Here is a 20,680-nt window from a genome sequence, read left to right as displayed (position 1 = left end):
GTTTTTTTTAAACGTATTCTACAAACTTTGCCGTTGCTCAGTGTTACTTTTAGGTCCACACAGTTTATGTGTCACATAAGTATTTTTGCAATGTTTGTTTAACGTTACAACTTACCTTTTGGAACCAACGTTTTACAAACGTACTTTACAAACTTTTCGATAGAGTTGTTTTTAGGTTATTACAGCTAAGTATTCTTACCATGTAGGCTATGTTTAATGTTATACCTTACCTTGTCCAACGTTTTTAAACGTACTTTATAAACGTTGTGACAGTGTTATTTAACAACGTTGGTTTAACGTTACACCTTACCTTTTAGAGCCAACGTCTTCTAAACATACTTTACAAACTTTTCGATAGAGTTGCTTTCAGGTTATCACAGTTAACGTTTTACATAAGTATTCTTACAATGTAGGCTATTCTTAACGTTATACCTTACCTTAACCAACGTTTTTTAAACGTACTTTACAAACATTTTGGTAGTGTTGCATTTAGGGTTTTACATTTAACGTGTCATATAAGCATTTTAACAACGTATCTTAAGCGTTACACCTTACCGATTAGAGCCAACGTTTTATAAACGTACTTTACAAACGTTTTGGCAGTGTTGCATTTAGGGTTTTACAGTTAACGTGTCATATAAGTAACTTTACAACGTTGGTTTAACGTTATGATTAACCCTTTGCGACCAACGTTTTATAAACGTACTCTACAAACGTTGTGGCAGTGTTGCATTTAGGGTTTTACAGTTAAAGTGTCATATAAGTAACTTTACAACGTTGGTTTAACGTTATGATTGACCCTTTGCGACCAACGTTTTATAAACGTACTCTACAAACGTTGTGGCAGTGTTGCATCTAGGGTTTTACAGTTAAAGTGTCATATAAGTAACTTTACAACGTTGGTTTAACGTTATGATTGACCCTTTGCGACCAACGTTTTATAAACGTACTCTACAAACGTTGTGGGAGTGTTGCATTTAGGGTTTTACAGTTAATGTGTCATATAAGTAACTTTACAACGTTGGTTTAACGTTATGATTGACCCTTTGCGACCAACGTTTTATAAACGTACTCTACAAACGTTGTGGCAGTGTTGCATTTAAGGCTTTACAGTTAACGTGTCATATAAGTAACTTTACAACGTTGGTTTAACGTTATGATTAACCCTTTGCGACCAACGTTTTATAAACGTACTCTACAAACGTTGTGGCAGTGTTGCATTTAGGGTTTTACAGTTAAAGTGTCATATAAGTAACTTTACAACGTTGGTTTAACGTTATGATTGACCCTTTGCGACCAACGTTTTATAAACGTACTCTACAAACGTTGTGGCAGTGCTGCATTTAGGGTTTTACAGTTAACGTGTCATATAAGTAACTTTACAACGTTGGTTTAACGTTATGATTGACCCTTTGCGACCAACGTTTTATAAACGTACTCTACAAACGGTGTGGCAGTGTTGCATCTAGGGTTTTACAGTTAAAGTGTCATATAAGTAACTTTACAACGTTGGTTTAACGTTATGATTGACCCTTTGCGACCAACGTTTTATAAACGTACTCTACAAACGTTGTGGCAGTGCTGCATTTAGGGTTTTACAGTTAACGTGTCATATAAGTAACTTTACAACGTTGGTTTAACGTTATGATTGACCCTTTGCGACCAACGTTTTATAAACGTACTCTACAAACGTTGTGGCAGTGTTGCATTTAGGGTTTTACAGTTAACGTGTCATATAAGTAACTTTACAACCTTGGTTTAACGTTATGATTGACCCTTTGCGACCAACGTTTTATCAACGTACTCTACAAACGTTGTGGCAGTGTTGCATTTAGGGTTTTAGAGTTAACGTGTCATATAAGTAACTTTACAACGTTGGTTTAACGTTATGATTGACCCTTTGCGACCAACGTTTTATAAACGTACTCTACAAACGTTGTGGCAGTGTTGCATTTAGGGTTTTACAGCTAAAGTGTCATATAAGTAACTTTACAACGTTGGTTTAACGTTATGATTGACCCTTTGCGACCAACGTTTTATAAACGTACTCTACAAACGTTGTGGCAGTGTTGCATTTAGGGTTTTACAGTTAACGTGTCATATAAGTAACTTTACAACGTTGGTTTAACGTTATGATTGACCCTTTGCGACCAACGTTTTATAAACGTACTCTACAAACGTGGTGGCAGTGTTGCATTTAGGGTTTTACAGTTAACGTGTCATATAAGTAACTTTACAACGTTGGTTTAACGTTATGATTGACCCTTTGCGACCAACGTTTTATAAACGTACTCTACAAACGTTGTAGCAGTGTTGCATTTAGGGTTTTACAGTTAACGTGTCATATAAGTATCTTTACAACGTTGGTTTAACGTTATGATTGACCCTTTGCGACCAACGTTTTATAAACGTACTCTACAAACGTTGTGGCAGTGTTGCATTTAGGGTTTTACAGTTAACGTGTCATATAAGTAACTTTACAACGTTGGTTTAACGTTATGATTGACCCTTTGCGACCAACGTTTTATAAACGTACTCTACAAACGTTGTGGCAGTGTTGCGTTTAGGATTTTACAGTTAACGTGTCATATAAGTATTTTAACAACGTATGTTTGGCGTTACAACTTACCTTTTATACCCAACGTTTTTTAAACGTACTTCATAAACGTTGTGGCAGTGTCCTGTTTAGGGTTTTACAGTTAACGTGTCATATAAGTATTTCTACAACGTTTGTTTAACGAAATGCAAAACCAGAATGCTAGACGTCGTTTAAATGTTCCATTGGGGACATCAGCAACGTTATTTTAAGGTTGTAGAAGCAAACGTTCTCCAACACTGTTGTATAAACGTTGTAAATAACTTTGGTAAAACGATATTTTTTACGTTTGTTGGTTGACGTTTCCTTCACGTTATATTGAGACCGCTGTACAACGTAATATACTCAACGTTGGTCAAAACCTTTCCAACAACTTTTAGATAGAAAATATTTTGTCAAAAACTTCTGTAGCACCAACATACAACGTTGCGAAAGTTGTCTAAACGTTTTGTGTTTGCTGGGTACCCGGCACGGTTTGGGATTAAACCAAAAATAGATTCGCCAACAAAGGACTGAATATGGCTTAAATCGCCGGGAACTTTCTATAAATAGCGCCGTAAACTGGCGGTTAAAGTTATACCCCACCTTTCTATGTGGCTCTGGGGTTGGGCTTAGGAGGAGGGGGTAGTGGTAGGGAAATAGTAGCGTCTGTGGTACTCGTGTTTTAGGATTTAAAGAGTCTTTGGGGTATCCTCGAAATCCAATAAAAGTATCATTTACTTGTTTGCTTCAATTTTTCAATATATTTATTTAGAGGCGCCCGCTTGGAATTCGGAGCTAAATTTAATCTCATTTTTTCTCGCTTTTCTGGAAACATGATTCATTTCGGCGGGTTTTTCGTGAAACAAAAATAAACCGCGTATTGTGTTGCGCGTTTCGGTGTATACAGACTTATAGCCAGAAGCGAAAGAGCGAAAATTAGCAACTGTATGTGTCGGTCCGTAATCTCACTGTATAATAAGAGTTGTTTGTGTATGTTTTCATTGTATCCCTTTGCGCTAAGGCGACAGACTTGACTAATTGCCCGCAGAACACAAAAGGAAAGTCATCTACGAATTTCACGCCAACGGACAAAATTAGGAAAGCGATGATTGCGTGGGCCCATGACACATAGAACGGTTAATGCGATTAGCCGAAATACCATTATTATTTCGAAGTTTTGTCCTTATTTTTAGCTACTTTGCCTAATATAAAAATACCATTTTATAAAACGAAGTAGTTTTTACTTTCGCCTTTGTTTTAAAACAGATTAGTTGAAATAGATTATTATTGCTTTGCGCTATTTTTTATATATTTACAACAATATGATTTCCTACAATTATTTAATTACCAAATAACGACAAAGTTTTGTGTAAAAACATTTTTCGAATGTTAACAATGCCTGAATTGTTTCGCCAACAAACACTGTCACACAAATATTTAACAAATGCAGTTACGTGTTCGTTTAATGGGGCAGGTCGTAAAAGTAATGTCAATTGGTATTTAGATAAGGGTTAGGCAGTGAGTCATATACTTTATGACAAACAACCTTAACATTTCTAAATACAGTATGAATTTCTAACTGTTTGAGTTTGAAAAAACTTAAATACACAGCCAATTTAAATTGAGAATATTCTCCATAATTTAAACATATAATAAAACTAGCTATTTGACTAATCTTGAACAGTAAACGATTTCCAACGAACTTTTTAGCATGTTATAAAATTAAATGTAGTAAAATAAGTGTTTTTATCTAAGATTTTTCGATCACTTGACAAAAAAATGTTTTGTACAGCATTTCAGTCGCCATCATGTTGCAATAATTTTAACCATGCGATGTCGCTATAACACAATGTTACACAGTCACGTTAGACTTTAAAACGCCTTTGGAAAAAAATAACAAAAGCTTTTTAACACTTAGAAAACACTTATATTAGAATTTGAGCTTATAACTCGATAGCTATTCATTTTCACATCCAGTCTAAAATTAAAGTCAATTTGTTTCTCGTGTTCAGTTAACTAAAATGATCGTTCACCTGATCAAACCAACCTAAAAGCAACAATGTTTGAAGTGTCGTGCGGTGACGAGTTTTTAACAATGTAACAAACAAGAGCGCCATTGTTTGAACACACAGTTTGAACAAGATGTTCAATACTTTTGTAAGCAACACTCAATTGAAAAAGCTGTGGAAAATGTTTGTTTCTTCGCAGCTGGAAATAAAATGCACCTAAGGTCACCTCTGTACACAGTTGGCAACTAAAATACAAGGTGAAGAATGCTTTATACTAGTGAACAATGCCAGAAATGCCCCGTAAAAGTTGTTTGATTTTTCGATGCTGGTAACAGAATTCAACAAGGTCACCTGTGTTTTACTCACACTGGGTCTGCTTTATTAGAACAAGGTGTTCAATTCGGTGCATTTATAGAGTTTTTTCGCTGTAAAATAGGACAAGGTATTCAATGCTCTCATAGGGTTAAAATTTACTCCCTGTAAAACTGTCGTAAAAAGTGGTTTATTCTTCGCAGCTTGAAGTAAAATCCACCTAAGGCCGCCTCTGATTTATAGTCTGCTTACACCGTTGGTAGTTAAAATAACAACGTGTTCAATACCTTTAAAATGGCCGTGCAAACTATTTTATTTTTTGCTGTTTGAAATAGAATACAGTTAAGGTCATAATGTATCACATGCAGTTGGTAGTTAATAGAAATGTATTTTTCATGTACACTCCTGTATAAAATACCTTGCTAAGTTTTCGCTGCTGGAAAAAGCATTGAGCCAAGGCTATTTCTACTGTACAGCAACCACATTAAACCCGTACAGCTGCGACTGTACAATTTGTACAGTATTTGTGAACGCCAACCCCTAGCCCCGTGTGTAAAAGCACGGCTGGTAGTGAATTGAGAGCAAGGTGTTTGGCTTCTTATCAAGAAATACCAGCGGGTGACCAACTGAGCAAACTTTCCAGGGGCCTTGACCGTCGAGTGACCGCTAGTTTTGCTTGCGCCCGTCACTCTGCAAATGTAACCTAGCTTTGATCACACGAAAGGGCGAAAACCAGGGTCTGTATTTGACTAGCTGCCGCGAAAGCGTGCGCGCTTAATTATGATCGATGGCGACCTTGAAGACTGCATTTTTGGCGTACAGTTGGTTCCGAAAGGCAAAGTCTGACTTAATTTGTATAAGCTGCGCCAAAGACCCTGGGTTTCTCATGCACTTAAAACCTGACTGTGGTCTTTAAAAATATATTTGTTAGTTTTTTTAATATTGTGCAAACTTTGACTGCTTTTGGCGGTCATTCAATTTCAATAGGCTGTTGTTCAAGTTTAGTTGGTCTTGATCATATTTTCCTTCGAATTAAAAATGTTGACTTTAACCAGTTTCTTCATCACACATTTTTTATTTAGTTTCTTGTGGTCAAACTTTTAAAGATTTCGGTTTCTCATAAAATTATCTCTGTTACTTTTCAAAATTAATCACAAACTCTCTACTCCTGCTCGATCAGTATATCGACCAATACTTCGCCGATATAATTCCGGTCTTTTGCAAGAGGTAATGCCGTCAATAACCTAAAAAGTTTATGAAGGAACAAAATTCAACAGGCACATGATGCCTAAACTTTTATTAGCTATGTACTATAAGGCAAATTGATGAAAATGCCTTTATTTTTTTTATAAATAATTAGGAACAATTATAAAGATTTTTAAATTTTATTGTTTTTGGTATTGTATAATTAGGACTGATTTTATTTATTTGAAAAAAGTCCTGCCCAAGATATTAGCTAAAGCTACTCCATCAAATTTTACTGTATTTATTTAAATTTCTACACGACAGCTAAGGGAAAGTTTGTGTTGTCATTAAATGCAAACTTGGTCGTGCAACGGTAATTTCAATTTTAATCAAGGACAATTTAGAACCGATTAGGCTTTCACTTAACATAACACGTTTTCCATTGTGTGCGTATAAATAGCGAATGTGATGCACGCAACTAAAGAACGAACAAGACGCCCTAAAATACACAATTTCGAGCAAATTTTTCGACGGTTCCATCACCTAAGGTTCGCCCCGACGCAGTAGATAAAAGGTCGGGCGTGATTTTCTCACAAAATTCCACAAAAAAGGTAGAAAAACGCTTTGTCGCTTCCATAGCTTTAACAAGAATAGACTGACAAATTGACCATAACCCTCAGGAACGCTGGATCGATTTCAGAGCAAGGGGGGCGACTTTGTTGGTAAGGGCAACATAGACCGCAGGCTTGCGTAGCGAGCCGAAATATTGGGGGGTCCGGGGGTTCTCCCCCGGAAAAAATTTGCGGCCACGCCCTCTAGATTGGCTTAAAATGGTACCAAAAATGTTAAAAAATTTAAAGAAACTTTTAGTACTCGGCTTGAGCCAAGTTTCTTATAAAAAAATGCGTGTACAACACTGCTTTATGATTTCGGTCGCATAATATTTAACGTTGTGAAAGCAATATATCATTTTTCATGAAAAGGGCACTTTTGCAACTTTCTTCCTTGCTGCTCACTGTTTGAACATTCACTATCATTACAAGTTACTTTTTTGAGCTAATTAATTCGCTTTCTAGCAATAGTGATTTGTATTTTTAATTGTCGTCTTCGCGACACCCAGAGAAAAGGCAAACGACCCACCCGGGGGTCGCGACCCCCAGGTTGAAAACCACTGATCTAAAAAGTTTGCGAAGGAACTTTAAAAATTCTATTGATATATCACGCTTAAACTTTGTACGCTGCGTACCCTACTATAAGGCAAGTTTGTGAAATTGGATTTCTGTTTAGAAATAATTAAGAATGATTCTTATTAGCCTAAAGCTGCTCCATCAAATTTTGCTGTATTTATTTGAATTTGTTATTCTTATTTTTTTAATTTAGCTGTTTTCATTTTTATTTTTAATTTTACAGTTTTCGTTTAACTGACGCGTGCAACGCTGTTTAAATTCAAAATACACGAACAATATTAAATTGTAATAAGAATATCAAAGCCAACATGTTGAAAATGAATAAAGAGTTATTCGAAACGTCCAAAATGATACCTACTTCTGTATGGGCTTTGATATTCTTATTACGTCTTACTACAACCTCCAACCATTATGCTCCAAAATATTAAATTGAAAATAAACAACGTATTTACTGAATAAGGGAAAGCTTGTGTTGCCACTAAATGCAAACTTGGTCGTGCAACGGTAATTTCAATTTTAATCAAGGACAATTTAAAACCGATTAGGCTTTCACTTTACATACCACGTTTTCCATTGCGTAATAGAGCATGTGATGCACGCAACTGAAGATCGAAGAACGACGCCCTAAAATACACAATTTCGTGCGAATTTTTCGACGGTTACATCACCTAAGCTTTGCCCCGACGCACGAGATAAAAGGCTGGGCGTGATTTTCTCACAAAATTCCACAAAAAAGGTAGAAAAACGCTTTGTCGCTTCCATAGCTTTAACAAGAATAGACTGATAAATTGGCCATAACCATTTTTGCTTTCGCATTTGTGACTAATGTAATTTGGAATTGGAGAAAGTACAGGATTAATCCAATAGAAGTGTTGGTCAAATTATTGCTTCTAAGCTACTGAGAATTTTTACGCTTGCAGTTTTGTTAGATCGGAGCATAATGGCTGAAGTTAGAAATAGACATAAAATGAATACGAAAGTCCATATAGAAGTATAGGTAGCATTTTGTGAATTTTTCGAATAAACCTTAACATAATAGCTCGAGGTTGCAGTTTCGACGTAAATAAATATGAAAGTGCATAGATAAGTAGCGAGAATTTACTGAACTTTTCGATATTGAATAAATTGTAAGATACAGTAATGGCCGAAGGTTGTAGTTAGCTGTAGAACGTCAATGAATATCAAAGCCCATACAGAAGTAGGCAGCATTTCGTAAATGTTTCCAATAAATCTTAAGATACTAGCAGGATGTTGTAGTTAGACGTAAAATTGGTATTCATCCCAAGTTAAGTTACATTTTGTTGCTTCTATGACAAAAAGAACAGTTTACTTATTGACAGTAAAGTCGCAATTGTCAGACGTGTAGAAACCATTACAGAACCACTTGGCGCGGCAGTCGGCTGCCGGCGAAAAAAGCAGGAGAAAGGATTTCGCGGGAGAGAAACGAGGAAAAAACGCCGACACGCTTTTGCTTCGAGCCTTGGGCGCACTTATCTGTCAGTCGCTGCCGGATTTGCGCCAACCATGTTTCAGCCCACAGTGTCTGGTTGGATTTGCTGTCAAGGTGCTGTTGTCTATGTTTAGATAACAGACTGGACTATCTGGGACTGTTAGACAGTTGAAATCAAAGGAAAATGGTTGTTTTTGTATAAATGCTAGCAACAGTATCGTTTGAATTTTGTTTTAATTGCAGTTTTAAAAATATATTTTGATGCGAGTTTTTAGAAACAGTTGAATTTTAATGCCACTGTGTTTAAAACTTGTCGTTGGCGGTTTTAGCTGGACAGTGTTGAAGGTAGAATCTGTTTTTGTCTTTAAATTGCAAAAACAGTAGCTTTCGTTTTTTAGTAAAATACTAAAATAGAAGTTATTCTGATACGAGTCATTTAGAAAAACAGTTGTTTTTATGCGAGTGTATTGTGAACTTGGCATTGGCTGAATTGTGCCAAAAGTGGAATATTTTGTCGTTTATAAAAGGCAAAACAGTATCGTTTGTGTTTCAATGTAATAGGATTAGTTGTTTAGATACAAATCATTAGGAAAACAGATTAATTTTGACGCGACTGTCTTTGAAGACCTTACTTATTCGGCATAGCTAGACAGGCCCATGGCTTTTGTTTGCTTAAAGCAGTCAAATACAGGTTGTCCAAACAGCCTGGCGCAGTTTGCTGTTAACCGACACCAAGAGGTTTTACACTTACAGATTTAAAGCAGAACGTTGGCTTTAGAAATCGAAAAATTTACAAGTTTGTTTTTCGACCTGTAATATTTTACTGTCAATAAACGAGAAAAAGAGTTATTTTTCGATCTTTAGTGTTTACGGTAAAGTTCAGTTTTTAAAGATCGTTTTGACATCCAACCGTGAAAAAAACATTAAAAATAGATTTGAATGTCAAAATGTACATTTGCAGTATTTTGGAAATTTTACTAAAATGATGTAGGTGTAGACTTGAAAAAAAAAAAACTTGTAAGTGTTCACTTTTTGTAATCGGAAAACAGCTGAAAATACATCGGTTAAAATTTTTATGTGAATCGTAAAAAAACTGAAAACTTGTAGGTGCAAATTAAATCTAAAAAATACTGTTTGTTTTAAAGCTTTTAAAGGCTGTGATCAGATTTCTGCGCAATGCGACAGCAGCAGATATAGCTGGCGAAATCCCCAGGATAACACGCCGTATAGCAGACTACGGCCTTCACGGATTAAACGGCACCCCTTGTTTTTGTGTTACAGACGCGACAACACAGTAGGACAGCAAACAATAGCAGCACCACTGCACATAACACTTATATCTGTACGTTCGCGGATTACAAAGGCATTACAAACCCTGCGGAAAATCGCTTTATTAAAAAGGAAGTCGAAAGAAAGACCTCGCGTCCATTTCAACGACTGATTTGCCGCATTACTGGCAATGGGAAACCTAGAAAAATCGCTATTTTTATTAGCGGCATTGCTACTATTATCAACGGAAGTCTCAAGCGAAACACGTAAGTTGTTTAACTACTTTTGTTTCTTAATGGTTTGATTTTGACCAAAGTTAAAAGTCAACTAATTTTGTTTTAAATATTTGTTTTGTGTTGAAGTACTTTATGGTTTAAAATAAGATTTTGACGTCAAACAAGTTTAACTTAGCAAATATACGTAAGACTATTCTGAAATACCATTAAAGTCAGTCACTTGAAAAACAAGAAGAGAGAAATATATATTTTACATAATGCACATCGTCACTCTATTTAGTCGTTGGAACAAATTATTGCAAGGATGAAGCGAGATTTTTGATCAATATTTACTTTTCCGAGTTAAAAATGGCCGACAATAATAAAGACCTAGTTTAATCTTTTCTTTTAGCTTTATATTTAGTTAAGGCAAAGCGTACACCATTCCATACCCGACTTATTATTGAATCGGTCTTTTTTGTGTGCTCAAGGCGTGTAAGTCCCAAGCGAAAGGGGTTCTTAAGCCGCCGTCGTTTCAAACCTACGCCGTCGCGTCTGTTTCAAGAGGCGCTGTCGCTTCGATGCCTTATCAAACGCAGCGTTTTGCGTGCCTTTCCAGCAATTGTTTGACTTTCCGCGTTCTAGCCTCTATGACGAATCAAAGGCGATTGTTTGAGGGCGATTTTGGCGCCCGACGCGATTTTCGTGACCGCGTTACGTTTAACTGAAGTTTGCCTACGTCATAGAGTATGTACGCTTTAGTTTGCGCGTAAAAAAATTGAAAGAAGTCAAGATGTTTGTAGAAAGTTTATGATGTCACCTGTTTATTAAAAACACTAGCGTATTTTTACGTTATAAATTTTGAAACAATTTTCATTGATTAGCTATTAATGATCTTTTAAACAAAATTAGAACTGTCTACCTAAAATATAGGGAAAATCAACTTGCTGTATAATCACAATTTCCAAAATAAACGTGAAACTATAGGCTAATTTTTTTAAAGAAAATCAGACAAAAATCACAGCGGTTTTTACGCATAAATCAGCTGTGAATTTTCAGTGAAAGTGCACTTTATTTCGTTCAAGTTTAAACCTCATGATTTCGTCGAAAATTGCCGAACGATTTGTGGTCTTCTAACAACACGTGTGCCCCGCGAAGCGATACTTTGTAGCAAAATCGGCGGATCTAGGGAAATTTCGATGTGTGCTTGCAGTTTTCGGGTCCAGGCAGTGGCTGGTACGCGGGGAGTGTCGATAACTTTGCTAAAATCGTCCTGAACGGCTCGCTCGTGCCTAGCAAACCCCGGCTCCGATGTTTAAAGTCTAACATGTGCCAATTGGCTCAAGATAAGAGAGGGTCGATTCGCTAAGTGCACCTAATTTGATTTAAATACTTTCCCATGTTTGTTTTTTGAACTAGTAATGCTAAATATCAAATTGATGGCGAAAAGTAATGGTTCTATAATATTATCCAATTTATAGTTGACTTAAATTTAGTAAAGAAAATTGAGAATTACTGTGAAAATGAAGGAAAAATGGCATAAGCACCTGATCTCAAAACAACAAAAATATAAATCGTTGCTAAAAAAATGAAATAAAAATGGCCAAGTCTTTATCAATTTGGCTTTTCGAGACAAAATGGCTTAATTTCCTATGGCATAAAACATCAGTTTTTAAAACATTAGCGAACGAGTTAAAAACTACAGTTACCAGTGCGTCAAACACCGCATATTTCAACGTTGTCCGTAGACGCATCTAAGTAACTTATCAATTCTCCCTTCCAAGTTAAATCAGTGCTAAACGTTCTTGGCACTGACGCACGTTCGTCACTCATACCGACGCCTCGGTTATTTACGCGCGGAATTTTACGTCGCTCTGATTTCTTATCTCCGCCTTTCCTTACGCAAAGAGACAACTATAGGCGTTTTTTTTTCGATGCGAACATTCCTGTGTACTCGGGTTTGTCAGCGTGATGTTTTGTCGCGCACGATCGGTTTTGCGTTTTTTTTGAGGTTGGCGCGATTGAGTTTTTTTCTGGCAACTTTCGTTTGATATTCGTACTTTAAACGTGTGTACGTTTTTACGTTTTATTGCGAAATGCGTGAAATACGTTTTTTCTGTATTTTAAAACAAACCGCTTTGTGTCTTGTCTTTTCACCAAAAAGCATTTTTAAAATACTTTTTAAAATCCTTATTTGTATTGTAATGTACTGGTCTCATTCTTTGTGTACGAAACCCACTTAAACAATTTAAAAAATGTCGAAAAAAAAACGAAAAAAATGGCGCTTTTTGTTAAAATATGAACCAAAGTCTCCTGTCGCGACAAAGTGAAATAAAAAATGACTCCCATGTTCTTTCCCTTTAAAGTTTCGCTTCTAATTGCCGCGCATTGTGCTAACCTAATGTGAACCTGCCACCGTCCGCTTTATGCGAAGCAAAATCAAAGCACACGTCGCTTCTGTGGTCCTTAAATCCCAGCCTTCCCAAACCCACTTTGCTCCCTTCATTAAAACCCTTTCGCTGTTTGCCGTGAATGGCGACAAAGGACGCGCGCGTCGCCGACAATCGACCAAACTAGCTTTCTCGCTTAGCCGTGGCTGGCAGCCATTCAGCGTCGCCTATAGTGCCTTGATTGGATTAAAACTTGCGCTCACTTCTGCGACTCGATTTGGACTTGATTTCACACGAGAACGCGATGTTTTTCTGTGCTTTTTGAAACAACGCAAAATTTATGAAATTAATTAAAAGGAATGCCTTATAAAATAGGTTAGCCTATGGTAAGGATTTTAAATCTTTAAAACTGTTAACAATTAGCCTACAAAGAGTTCTTTTACGGGATTTAATAAAAGCCAATGCTTCAAAAGCAATTATTGCAAAATTAGGATCATTTTAATTATTAACCTAATCTATACCGAACTTTGTAGAATAATGGTTGGAGGTTGTGGTTAAACTTAGAATGAATATCAGAGCTTATACAGAAGTAGGTAACCACACTTTTTGAACATTTCGAATAAATCCTAAGATAATGGCGGAGGTTGTAGTGAGACGAAGATATAATCAATCACTTCCATATGGGCTTTGAAATTTATTTTAATCCACACCAGTCTTTGTAAACTAAGCCAAACGTCAATCAAGATGGCAATTTTAACGGAATTATAAAAGTTGAAGGCTTGAAACCAATTCAGGAGCCCAGGTTGTTTAGTGCTAGTCAGGATTATCTTCATAACGCACCTGCGTTTTGGGCGTTAAACCTAAACTCAGTCGATTTTAATCCATGTCCAAAGTTCATGCCTAATTGAGCTTAGAACACACAGTCAGTGTGTCGACACTTGCACAGTATAACAGGGAGTGAATTTTTAACTTTGTGTTTTTCCAGATGTTCTCTACAACACCAAGGCAGCCACTAGTGACTTAGAATGGGCCCTGCACCCCGCATACGGAGCCGTAAGTGATTTATTTATGATTGAAATATAACAAATATTAATTGAAGGTTTGCTTTATTTCAAAATATTTTAAAACGAAAACGTAAAATTGTTTAGTTGATTCTGCCTTTTGCAATATACGACCTTTTTGGAAATAGATAAAAAGTAGCTAATAGGAGACACAGGGGTCATTCAAACTGATCTGTAGGTGTAAAGGGCCAAAAAATGGCCGAAATCTAAACAAAATCAGTCCGGTTGACTTGGGGGCTCGAATACTTTAAGCATGTGACTCAGTGGTCTTTAGAATAAACTCGTCAGCTATTTTACTGAACTCTGCGCAAACTCGAGCAGGAGACAGCCTCTTGTAATTAGAAGGGTAGCTTCGGCTCCTGGTGTGCAATAAACCGAGGATTAATTCCGGCGGTTTTAAGTGCATACTTGCTACCGACAACACGCGAAGCAATTTGGCATGACTCGCTAATAGAGAGGTGCCGCATTTTTCGAGACATTCGTCTGGTTCGACTTGAAACTTTTTTTTTCGGTTTTATGAGTTGAGGAGTATTGCCTACTTTTACGTCGTTTTAATTAATTTACGATTGTTACCTTTTTCATAATTTTAAAAAGAATTTTTTTTTAATTATATTAAGGCACGGTGCTCTGCATAATCAATATACTTTACCGATATAGATGACTATGCTTCCTGTTTTCCCTACTTTTGTGCTCAGAGTGTTTTTCCCCACTTGTTTGGAATTTAATTGACATGAGCCATTCCTGCGTATTGCTCCCGCAATTTTCTCAAATTTTGTTGAAATCTTGCTCAGAACCAATCTCAAATAAATCCAACCATACAAAACTACTGCAGTCGGCGACCCAACCAAACCAAACGGCCATCCAATTTTGGGTCGCGACCCATAGGTTGAGAAACACTGTTTTTAAAGCCTTAAAAAGAGAGGGGATCGGTGGCCATTTAAACCCTGGCCCGTCGCCTTAATCTCGTCCACTTTTCTCGCGGTGTTAAATTACAGCAAGAAGCGAAAGCCCTAAGGTGGCCTTTTGAGGCAAACAAACCGAACGGTGTGCTGTGTGCCCGAGACGCGATACGCCAGGATTTTTCGACCACTTAATCGATTTGGGCCAAGATCAAACGGAACGCTAGCTTTTTACGACCGGGGGTCTGTTTGGCGTACGCGCCATTCGCGATATTAACTTTCGACAAATTGCTACCGAATCGACGTATGTAGGTAGGTTAGGTAGGCGCTCAATTTGGCTTCGTGTCGACTTCCAAAGCTTGGAATGCGTTTAAGACGCGAACAGGTGCACATCGGACGGTGGATTTGCGCAGTTTGAAGAGGGAGTACGTAGTTATACTTGCGTGGTAAACGACGTCAAAGCCAGTCATGAGATTACCAGGCTGTTTGGAGTAATTCAGCCGAAAATCGCTCTCAAAAACGCGAAAGAATGAATTTAACCCGCGGCGGTTTGTTTGATATCTTGGCCAAAGTCGAAGAAAACATTTTTACACGTTGAAGCGCTCGACAACACTTGGTCATGATATCGATATTCCTCAATGCCTACTGGCACTTGGTCATAGATACTGGTATTCCTCAATCTTACTGGCACTTGGTCATAGATACTGGTATTCCTCAATGCTTACTAGCACTTGGTCATAGTTCTTGATACTCATCGGTCTTCACTTGGTCATAAACATGAATTCAAACCGCGAAATAATTGAAAAAAAACTTTTTTTGTTTTCATTTGCTGTTAAATCGAGCCAATGCTTTTAGGCCAAATATACTAAAAAACTCGAAAATTTGACGGCAGCATTTCCTACAGCATTCTAAAGTTGTCTGCCCAAGATCCCCTTTCAAATCCAATATCGCCATGGCTAGATAGGTAAGGGAAATTGAGTTACGGCCCTTTACACACTAGCTCCAACTAAGTTGCATCTATCCGGTGACCTTTAAAGTCGATATCGACATTAAAGCGGTTACGTCATTCAAGCGGTCTCTGGCGAGCGTACTTCATTAAATTCTCGTCCGTCGACAAAAGCTAGGACTTTTATGACAGACACTATTCCTACCTGGTTGGTCAAAGGTTAGTGGTTCTTACCATTTTTGGTACCATAACTTTAACAAGCCCCTAATTAATCCCCTAATCAGTTACAACTTTTTTAATTCTAACAGTATGCAGTCCATTGCCAAAAGAACAACATCAGAATTATCAAAATTACAAGCTGCTTTTAATTAATCTTTTAAATTTGAAACACTTGTTATTTAACGCTTAAATACGGAACATCGTGTCATCGTCAAAATATACCCTTGTTAACGGTTTAAGAAGTTTTTTTTGTGCTTTGACGTTGGAAACCAGCGTTTCGAAAACTGTTTGATCCAGTGATTTCAGTCATAATATTTCACCGGGGTATTAAACCTTTACAAAAACCACACCTTTTTGCGATTTACGGCTCGAGAATATTAAACAGCCGACGCGTGCGTCTTTAAGAAAAAAATTTACCTTGGGTTTTGAATCGCGTAGCAGCTAAGGTTGGCAAACACGGAACTATTAAATGATTCACTACGACGGTCTTCATAAAGCGACGAATTGCGCAATTGAAAAGGGGCGTTATGACCACACAATGGGGCGAACAAACAGCGTCGCGCGGCGCACAAACGCAGGAGAATTTCGTCAATGCTCCTAAGGTTGGCTGGCGCCTTTCAAAAGAACGAAAACGAACGCTTTTTCTGGTGGTATACCGTATGTGGTGTATTATACCGCGGTTACCAGTTATATGTTCTTTTCTTGCGGTTTCTCGCTAAAACCGATTGACAAAACTTGTCCCGGATTTCTGTGTGTTTTTTGGTAGGCTGGGCCTTGTTTTTCTGAAGCCAATTCGCACGCGATATCGTTCATTTCCCACTAGCCGCACAAAAACTGTTTTTACCGCCTTTTTACCAAGCCTGCAATTTTAGCACGCGCCCATGCGAAACTTTGTTTTGTGGCGTTTTCTGCCTCAATAACATTACCACCGTAATGCTTTGAATCATTTGACGAAAATATTTCGACAAACGTACGTTAGCAGCTAGCAAATGGTCATGGTAAAAATGCTTGATTAATTTGCTGTCGGAGTGGCATAAAAAGCCCAGAAGTGTCCAACAAGTGCAACTGTTTTACGATATCGGATTCGGCGATTCGGGTATCGGTTCCGGTACGATATTAAAAAAATTAGCCAACGGTGGTATACTAACAAACAATATTAACATCAAGTTATGCTTGTAAAAAAATGTGTTTTATTGCCGTTTTAAGGCCTATATTATAACCATGGTAATATATACCGTAAAACATGGTAATATATATAATATATATAAAAACTTTTATAAACATGCTGATAAATTTAATAGAAGTTTGGATATACATTCTTCCCTCTTTTTAATTATCATAGCCTTGAAATGACTTTATACCTACTTTGGTCGCCTAAGTTGTTTTAAAGTCTTGGTTTGTGGTAAAAATTAATGACTCTGATTAATTATTTGTTTCAATTTTGACGTTTTTATTACGTAACCACCTTTTAAAACGACGTAATCTTTTCGAGCGAACCTTAATTAAACCGCCGCGTTAACGCTAAAACGCTTAGAGCAGTATACTCTGCGTAACGGTAAAGTGCCACACGCGGCATGTCTACAAACAAATGCAAAAGATCCGGCAAGATTTTGCCACCAAAAAGCTACATTCAAAGGCAGCGACTGGTACCTCTGTACTCATAAGGTTGCTGTGTGTTATTTATAAGCTCAATGTTGTCCGACCGGCGCTGCTGGATTCCTCGCATTCCGTTTCATCTTTGTTTGTTTGGTTGCCGTCTAGTTTCCAGCCGACGGCTCGCCTTACCTCGAAGCTGTTTGTATGACGCGCGATACTAGAGACTGGCCACCCTACCTGGGCCGCTTTTAAACGGGCCAGGCACCCTTTTCAACCCATTTTTTCTCCATTTTGAGTACAGGACTTAAAAAAAAAAAAAAAAACTGCTTGAAATTTTGGACCACAATGGCTGGAGGTTTTAGCTAGACGTAAAATGAATATGAAAGCGCATACAGAAGTAGGTAGAATATTGTAAACGGTTTGAATTCAAAACGTTTAAAATGTTCTACCTAGTTTTGTATGGGCTGTGATATTCATTCTATTGCGTGAAATTAATTTTGCGAAACGTACCCTTGGGACTTTTTAAAAATACGAACGTGTTTTAGTCATTACTAGATAAACTTACAAACGCCATTTCAATAAAAAAATTGCTAGAAACTAGTTTTTCGTTTTAAACCGTGGAGTTTCCGAAGTAGCCTCGCTATCCAGCCAATGTAATGCCCGGGGTAAGTTAAGCCGCTCCGTATCCATGTAACTCGCATGTTTAGGTCAAGCCTAATCCTTCCGAAGGACGCTTGCTGCTATTTTGGTCACATGCCTTTCCATGTAGTTGGGGCTTTACACAGTCTTCCACGGCACAGATAGCTTTGGTTTAGCACACCGTGGCTCATTTTGTGGGAAGAGGTACCGTGGTGTATTTGCCTACTGGCTAACGGTGATCGGGCAATAATTGGTCGATCGGCGAAAGTGATAAAAATCCGTTTCTTCTCACTTATTTCGTTTCGTAATGTTGACATTACTCATAACGTTGAGCTGTTAAGGGCGTGTATTTTCCGGCTTCTGTTGCGTCTCATCACCGATTTGTCACAAAATGTGACTCGTCATGTCAAACACGCCCGAAAAAGGTACATAGATTAGGTTACTTTGAACTCAAAATTCAATACTAATTAAAAAATATGCCTAAACATTACCTAATTAGCTTTTTTCAACTTGAAAAGTCGTTTTTTTCTTGAAAAAATATAAACAAGGCGAATTTGTCTTTTTTTTTAATTTTTTAAAACGCGTAAGATGATAAATTCATTTAGATCATTTAAACTGAAAAAAAAAATCATTTTTTTTTTAAATGCCCCGAAAGAAGATCACTTCTTGATTATTTAAACTTTCAAAGTCGGTATTGCCGCTGTTGGCTTTTGATTTCTTAATTTTTGCTTCTCATGGTTCAGTCGCGTTTCGCTCTACCCAACTGTATATAGGCGCCCCACACGTAAACAAACCGAACAGAAAAGGCAAGTTGATTAACGACGCTAGATCTTTCGCGAAAGAGACTCGGCGAAATTCGCTCCGAAACGATCAGGGCGACATCTTTTTGCATCGTTAAAAGCAAGTCGCGCGGGTTAATTAGGCACGGATTCGCGATCAAATCTTCACCTTCTGCTTCGAGATACGATCGAGGATTATCGTGTCACGTTTGTATTGCGTCAGCATTCGGGAGGTTAAGATTCCTGCGGTCGCAACGGCAGTCGGTTCAAAAGGACCGCCGGGTTTTCTGCGCACTTTAAATAAGAAAACTTGGCGTTTTTATGCGAAAGCGTGAGTGAGCGCTGATTGGGCATCCGACCTGCGCCCATAGAATTCTTACCATAAACATTTATATAGTCGAAGTTATCTAGGTTGAGCAGTGTGAGGATATACAAACATCAGAGAATATAACTTCATCATATTTTTTACAAAATCGCTTTTTTGTATAAATTTAATAATAAACTGCTAAAAAAACAACGATTTTTATTATTAGAGCAAGATTTAAACAAAGTGATACTTTATCGATTGGTATTTAAAACAAAACTTTAATTATACTAAAAAAATTATAAAAAACGGTATTCTGAAATTTAGTTGAAAAAACTAGGAAATTTAGTTGAAAAAACTAACAATTATATTCAGGTTGAGAAGTGGAAAATAACAATTGTTTTTCGATGTTTTTTCAGTGGGAAGAATTGAGCAGTCTGTATCTGGATGGAAGCACAATCCGATCTTATCAGGTTTGCAACACGGATATGCCAAACCAGGATAACTGGGCGAGATCACCCTTCATTGACGCAAAGTAAGTTTGCTACTTTATACCTTATTTAGGGTTTTGTGAATTTTTAAGCCTCTGGCGGTTCAAGTTACCGCCCTGTGCGATTTTGTTATTCAATTCTTGGCAAATAAATTAGTGATTCTAAGTCTCAGAATAGTCTAAAAATCGTCAGTTTCTTAAATTTTTAGGTGAATTTAACCTTAACCTCCCACACAATGTAAAAACAGGCGTGGGCATGTGTTTTTTGACGCTTGGTCGCCGTAACTTGTTTGTGTCTTGGCTTTACCGCTCCTAGTTTGTGGCATAACCGTGGCTTTCTACGTTATGAGTTCGGGCGGAAATTTTGGGCAAATTACAGTTGTTTTTCGGCCGCGCATGAGTAGGACAGCTAACGAGGCGTCAGAAACCTTGTGAGTCACGCGCGACTTAAGTGACTGGGCGTAACGGCACCAAGGTACTCTCGATAAGCCCGATTTAAGAAGTAACATGATCCGTTTTCAGCCGTGTTTTTGCCTGATTTTCAGCGTTTTTTTTTCAATTTACATGGTCAGATTTTTTTAACCTACTTTTTTTAATTTTTTTACATGGTTGTGAAACGACAAGAAAAAAGACATAGCCTCCGTGAAAAAATATATTTTTAAGCCTTGGTTCCCTGTTTTGAAAGTAGGTGTGTTTTTTGTCCTAAAAATTGTTTTTATCAATCTTAAGATAATAGTTGGAGGTTGTAGTTAGAGGTAAAATAAATATCAAAGCCTGTGCAGAATGGAAACAATTTTGAAAACGTTTTCAAATACATTTTTTTTATTCAACGTCTAACTACAACCTCCATCCATTATCTCAAGATTTTTTCGAAACCTTCACAAAACGCTACCTATACTTCTGTATGGGCTTTGATATGTTCTTACGCCCAACTACAACCTCCAGTCATAATAGGCACGAAAACTGAAGGGTCGACTTTCTCTCAATTGGACTCGATCTGTCGCAAGTGATGAGTAGCCGCTTATCGGCGCGCCTCGACGAGTGAAGTGCAACTTTGTGACTCTGTCCTTTGGGAATCTCAATTGCGGCCCCGATGACTCTACAAAGACGAGACCGCGTCACTTCAACGATCGATAATCACGCAAAAACTAG

The 20,680-nt window shown here is 37.5% G+C and overlaps 1 protein-coding gene across 1 annotated transcript in view; it reads left to right on the top strand.

Annotated features, from left to right (window-relative positions):
- The first annotated feature begins 10,011 nt into the window (after positions 1–10,011).
- The window catches only part of LOC146146732 (ephrin type-B receptor 1-B-like), a 50,006-nt gene continuing 39,337 nt past the window's right edge, over positions 10,012–20,680 (top strand). Inside the window, exons 1-3 of the mRNA XM_083387562.1 lie at positions 10,012–10,256; positions 13,581–13,648; positions 19,458–19,573. Coding sequence (XP_083243688.1) covers positions 10,181–10,256; positions 13,581–13,648; positions 19,458–19,573 — 260 coding nt within the window. The 5' untranslated portion in view covers positions 10,012–10,180. The remainder of the gene's footprint in view (positions 10,257–13,580; positions 13,649–19,457; positions 19,574–20,680) is intronic.

The sequence above is a fragment of the Ascidiella aspersa genome, chromosome 4 (assembly GCF_963924565.1).
Source record: "Ascidiella aspersa chromosome 4, kaAscAspe10.2, whole genome shotgun sequence".
NCBI classification, from domain to species: domain Eukaryota; kingdom Metazoa; phylum Chordata; class Ascidiacea; order Phlebobranchia; family Ascidiidae; genus Ascidiella; species Ascidiella aspersa.
This window is presented reverse-complemented; position numbering and strand designations above follow the sequence as displayed.